This window comes from Poecilia formosa, unplaced genomic scaffold (assembly GCF_000485575.1).
Source record: "Poecilia formosa unplaced genomic scaffold, Poecilia_formosa-5.1.2 Scaffold924, whole genome shotgun sequence".
NCBI lineage: Eukaryota > Metazoa > Chordata > Actinopteri > Cyprinodontiformes > Poeciliidae > Poecilia > Poecilia formosa.
This window is the reverse complement of record NW_006800863.1, coordinates 4,701-9,750: the sequence shown is the minus strand read 5'-3', so window position 1 is coordinate 9,750 and position 5,050 is coordinate 4,701. Positions and strand designations below refer to the sequence as shown.

At 37.8% G+C, this 5,050-nt stretch overlaps 1 protein-coding gene across 1 annotated transcript in view; it reads right to left on the bottom strand.

Moving 5' to 3' along the window:
• LOC107835021 (ribonuclease inhibitor-like) overlaps positions 1–5,050 on the bottom strand; it is a gene marked incomplete at its 5' end in the record, with an annotated part of 57,968 nt that overhangs the window by 48,223 nt on the left and 4,695 nt on the right. The window contains 2 exons of the mRNA XM_016667149.1: positions 1,791–1,964; positions 2,761–2,934. Coding sequence (XP_016522635.1) covers positions 1,791–1,964; positions 2,761–2,934 — 348 coding nt within the window. The remainder of the gene's footprint in view (positions 1–1,790; positions 1,965–2,760; positions 2,935–5,050) is intronic.

Here is a 5,050-nt window from a genome sequence, read left to right as displayed (position 1 = left end):
AATTTATGTTTTACTTTCCAGGCAACAATGTTCTTGGAAATATTGAAGCAGATGTTTTATTTTACACATCTTAATGTGTAAAATAAAACAAAAAGTGTCTTATTTTACAACACTGAACCAGTTGTGTTGTGAAATGGTTCAGTCTATAGTTGGGCTCCCATCTTTGAAGGCCTGATCTAAAAATAACAAAAAGGCTGGCAACAAAACTATTAAATTCCACAATGCCCTAAGTTTTGCTGCTTTAATATGTAACATCTGAGGAGACAGAGAGGAAAATTATTAAAAGGTTCATCAAAATGTATGTCTTTCTTTCCAGTCAATAATGTTCTTCTTGTAGAGGTTTAAGTAATTGCTTTATTTTATATGTCTTTATCTTGCCTTTCATTGTGAAGATGGGCTTCTAACCATAAAGGACTGAACAACAGGCAACAAGGAGGCTGGCAGGAGAAATATAAAATTCCTCTATGACCTAAATTAATTCAGTGTCAGTTTTAACAGAAAGAGTCCAATGGAAACCTGATAATCAAGGCTAGGCTGAAGATCAGCATCAGGTTTAGTTTGAGGATCAGTATCACAGCTGATTTGAGGGAAAACAGCAGATTCAATCAAAGCAGAGAGAATCTCAGATTCCATCTTTCTATTTTTTAACTGTTTGGATGCAGAGATCTAAAACTAAGCAGCAATTGACAAAAGGTGTTCCTTTGTACAACAATCTAATTGCTCAATAGTAGGATTGTCCAAAACCTCCCACAATCTAAACTAAATTTTGTTTGAGAAAAGAGGATTATGGCAAAACTAATGGAGGATGAGAAAAAAACACTTCACGACATAAAACTAAACATTAGCACATGAGAAAAGTTGAACAAAGGGAAATTTACCGTAGCTTTTAATGTATGGGCTTTTGAAACACCCCTGCAACCTGACACTAAAGGTGCCACTCAAAAAGGTTTTACCAAAGACATAGCAAACAAACTTTCAGAAGCCACCACAAGCATAACTGAGCTAAAAATATTTCAACACTGAATGGCCCTCCAAATATGTTTTTAAACATTACTTTGGAATAGGATGAGCCTCCAATATGATACAGTCCTTATGTCATCACAGAGGACACACAGAATACAAAGTCAAGACGAGATTATGTTTCCAACAGAGAGGTTTTAATAAACCCAGTCTGGACACAAAGTGGTTCTGAAAGTCTTGGCTAAATAAAAGGGAGAGAGAAGAAACAGACCAGGCAGCAGTTGGTCGTCAGATTCAGGCTTCTGTGGGGCTCACACTGATTGTAATCTAATGTTTATAACAATTATCTCTAGTTTATTTCACCACATTCATCATTCCTTCTATTGCTATTCAAAATGACTTTATTGATCACAAAGGGAAATTAAATGTTTTAACTTATTTTAATTCAAATTCTTCAAAGAGATGTAGTAGATGATTATGGCTATTGGCAGAAAAGATCTCTTGTTGATGTTTAAAGGAAATTTGAAGAAACCTCTGACTATTAATTATAAACATTTTAGATCAGTTCCTCTACTTGTTTCTTTCAATGTTGATCTTTTCTAGATGCTGCTCATCCTTTGTTCCTTTCTCTGTGTCACTGGTTCAGAATAGTAAGTCAATTTTTTACTTTGTTACCCATTCATTTATAAATGCCACAGCTCCAAACCAAATATTTAATTAACAAACTAAATATTTCTCTTCAAACTAAACGTTTCCCATCAGACTAAAGACGTTTTTCCTCTTCCTCCTCTATCAGACCTTCTCTGCTCCTGCAGCAGGTTCCTCCATACCTGAGAGCTTCCAGTCTCCAGTCTGGATCCTTCAGTCCAGCCGACAGCAGCTTCACTCCTGAGTCTCCTGGATGATTGTAGCTCAGGTCCAACTCTTTCAGATGGGAGGGGTTAAAGGTCAGAGCTGAGGCCAGAGAAGCACAGCCTTCCTCTGAGACCAAACAGCCTGATAAGCTGCAGACACACAATTCATCACATGATGAGAACATTGAGGTAGAGCCCAAGGTCTGAACTGGACATTTATAGGAGAGGAAAAACGTCAAATAATTGTGCTTAACATGTTAATAACATCAAAAGTAATCAAACTACATTTCATTCTTTAGGTAATAAAAATTAACATTTGTCACATGTAGTTTGCATGTTCTTCCTGTGCATGTGTGGGTTCTCTCTGGGTACTCCAGTCTACTCTCAGGCCAAAAACATGACTGTCAGGTTGATTAGTCTCTCTAAATTCTCCTTAGTTGAGAGTGTGTGTGTGTGCATGATTGTTTATCCTGTCTTTCTCTGTGTTGCCCTGTGATGGACTGGCAGCCTATCCATAGTCTTTCGACTATTGACCATTGGAGATAGGCACTAGTATCCCTCACAGCCTCACTAGGGAGAAACGTGTTAGAAAATGGATGGATGGATTTGTCACATCTAGAATAGATTAGAAAGCCAAACAACTGCTGGAAGGGAGGATCTGCAATTATGCTTCCATTTGTACCCAAGATGCAGCAATTTGTCAAGTGCCCAGAATTACACTATCGAAGGAAGCCTGACCCCACCTTTCTAAAATTATCACTTCTTGGTTCTTTCAGCCTGGACTAAAGGAAAACCAGCCATGTTTATGTGTTGAGACCCATCAACGTTGCCCATCTCACAATAAGACATCCATTATCATAATCAACTTCTCAAATAACATCTACATAATTTCTGACAGCAGGTAATGGAAAGATGTCTGGTTACATCAGCATTGAGAACATTTTACCTGAGAGTCTCCAGGTTGCAGTTTGGACTCTTCAGTCCAGCAGAGAGAAGCTTCACTCCTGAATCCTGCAGGTTGTTGTTACTCAGGTCCAGTTCTCTGAGACTGGAGGACTGGGAGCTGAGAACTGAGGACAGAGCTTCACAGCTTCTCTCTGAGAGGTTACAGCCACTCAGTCTGAGGAGACAGGGAGGAAAATCTGTTATGATGCTGAACAGCAGCATCAGAGCTGGTTTGAGGGAAAACATCAGGTTTAATCAAAGCAGAGCCAATCTCGAATTTCATCTTTCCATTTTTTTAACTGGATCCAGAAATGGAAAACTGAGCTACAACTGACAAAACCATTCTTATGACAACAATCAAATTGCTCAACAGTCTGATTGTATAAAAAACTCCTTCAAACTAAACTCATTTTAGTTGAGACAAAACAAAATATGACAAAACTAATTTATGAAAAAAAGAAACAAAAACGCTCCTAAACGCTATCCAAAAACAAGCACCAGCCAAATGTCAAATATAGGGAAATTTACCCTATTATTTAAATTAAAGAGTTCGAAAAATGCCCCAAAAACATGACTCTCAATATACCACTCAAAATGGTTTTACTAGACACATGGAATATACACTTTCAGACGACACCACAAAGAAATATCACGTCATTTAATGGCCCTCCAAATATATTTTTAAACATTTCTTTGGAATATGATGAGCCCCCAATATGTTACGGTCTTTATGTCATCTCACAGGACACACAAAATACAAAGTCCAGACCAGAGAATGTTTTTAACAGAGAGGTTTTTATTAAACCCAAGTCTGGACACAAAGTGGTTCTGGAAGTCTTGGCCAAATAAAAGAGAGAGACGAAACAAACCAGGCAGAAGTTGGTCGTCAGATTCAGGCCACTGTGGGGCTCACACTGATTCCAATACAACTTTTATTTTAATTATCTTTCATTAATTTCAATTTTTTTTTCTTTCTATTGATATTTTTAAATTCAAATTCAAAAACAGTTTATTGATTCCAAAAGGAAATTAAATCTCTTTGTAACTAATATTAAATCAAATTCTTCGAAGGATCATTACAGATAGTGATGGCTGTTAGCTTTAAAAACAGCCATTAGTGAATTTAAAGAAGCCTTTGACTTAATATTATATGTTAGAGAATTTTCGGTATTATCGTTTTGTTATTACTTTAGTTCACATTCAGTCTATAGATCGTTGTAATTTTCTGTTTAAAGTGTTCTCTTCCTTATGTGTGTATGAACTGACCTGGAGGTCAGGACTGTCTGTTTCATCTTCATGTGAAACAGTTAACTCTGTGTTTCTCAGACCCTAAATTTTTATTAACCAGAATACCTCCTAACTGCCTGTGAGCAGTCGTATTTTGTCTCTTGTTTATCCTCCCTCTTTGTTAACAGCTTGACCGAGATTTGATCCGGGCTCAGACCGTAAATCAGATATCACACCTGGAACTAGGTTGCTGCTAGTTGTTTAGATTAGAAGTTTTACGACCTCTGTTGTTTTTCCTGACTGCCCCCTTGGCTGTTTTTCTTTGACAGGGGCTTGAGTGGAAGGAGATCAGAACTCTCTGTCAGCAGCTCGGAGGAGATGTTGATGGAGACTTCTCCTTTTGCAAAAGCTTGACCATAAAATTCATATACGTTGTCTGTGGTTCTTTTATGTAGGTTCAAGAAAAATACCCATCATTATATATATTCTGGAACAACTCCTCTACTTGTTTCACTGAATGTAGATCATCATTTCAAGATGTTACTCATCCTCATGTTAATTTTCTCATGTCCTTCCTTAAACACTTCAATTACTCTAAAATCAGCATTTGCTCTCAGCCATGTTACTTCAGTACCAATAATATCTGTTTTATGATGTCATTTAATATCAAGAATGGGCGTCCAGCAGGCTCCACCCTGAAAGGAGGAGGGGGGTCAGACCATCAGTCTCTTTCAGCAGCAAACATGGACATTACATGTCTCTCAGACACACATTGTCCTCCACTGAGACAGGAACAGTCCAACATCTGGATTGCAAACTGCAGTGGATGTAGGAAGGACAGTTGGTGCTGCTGCAGCACAACTCATTTCTCCAAACACAGGAAAAGCCCCAACAGAGAGGAGAAAGGAAATCTTAGTCATCTTAGTGAGCCGTTCTTAGGAGAATATTCCAGAAAACTGGGTAATGATCTCTGCCTCCAGATGAGGCGTCTAAATATTTAATGATCAAACTAAATATTTCTCTTCAAACTAAATGTTTCCCATCAGACTAAAGACGTTTCTCCT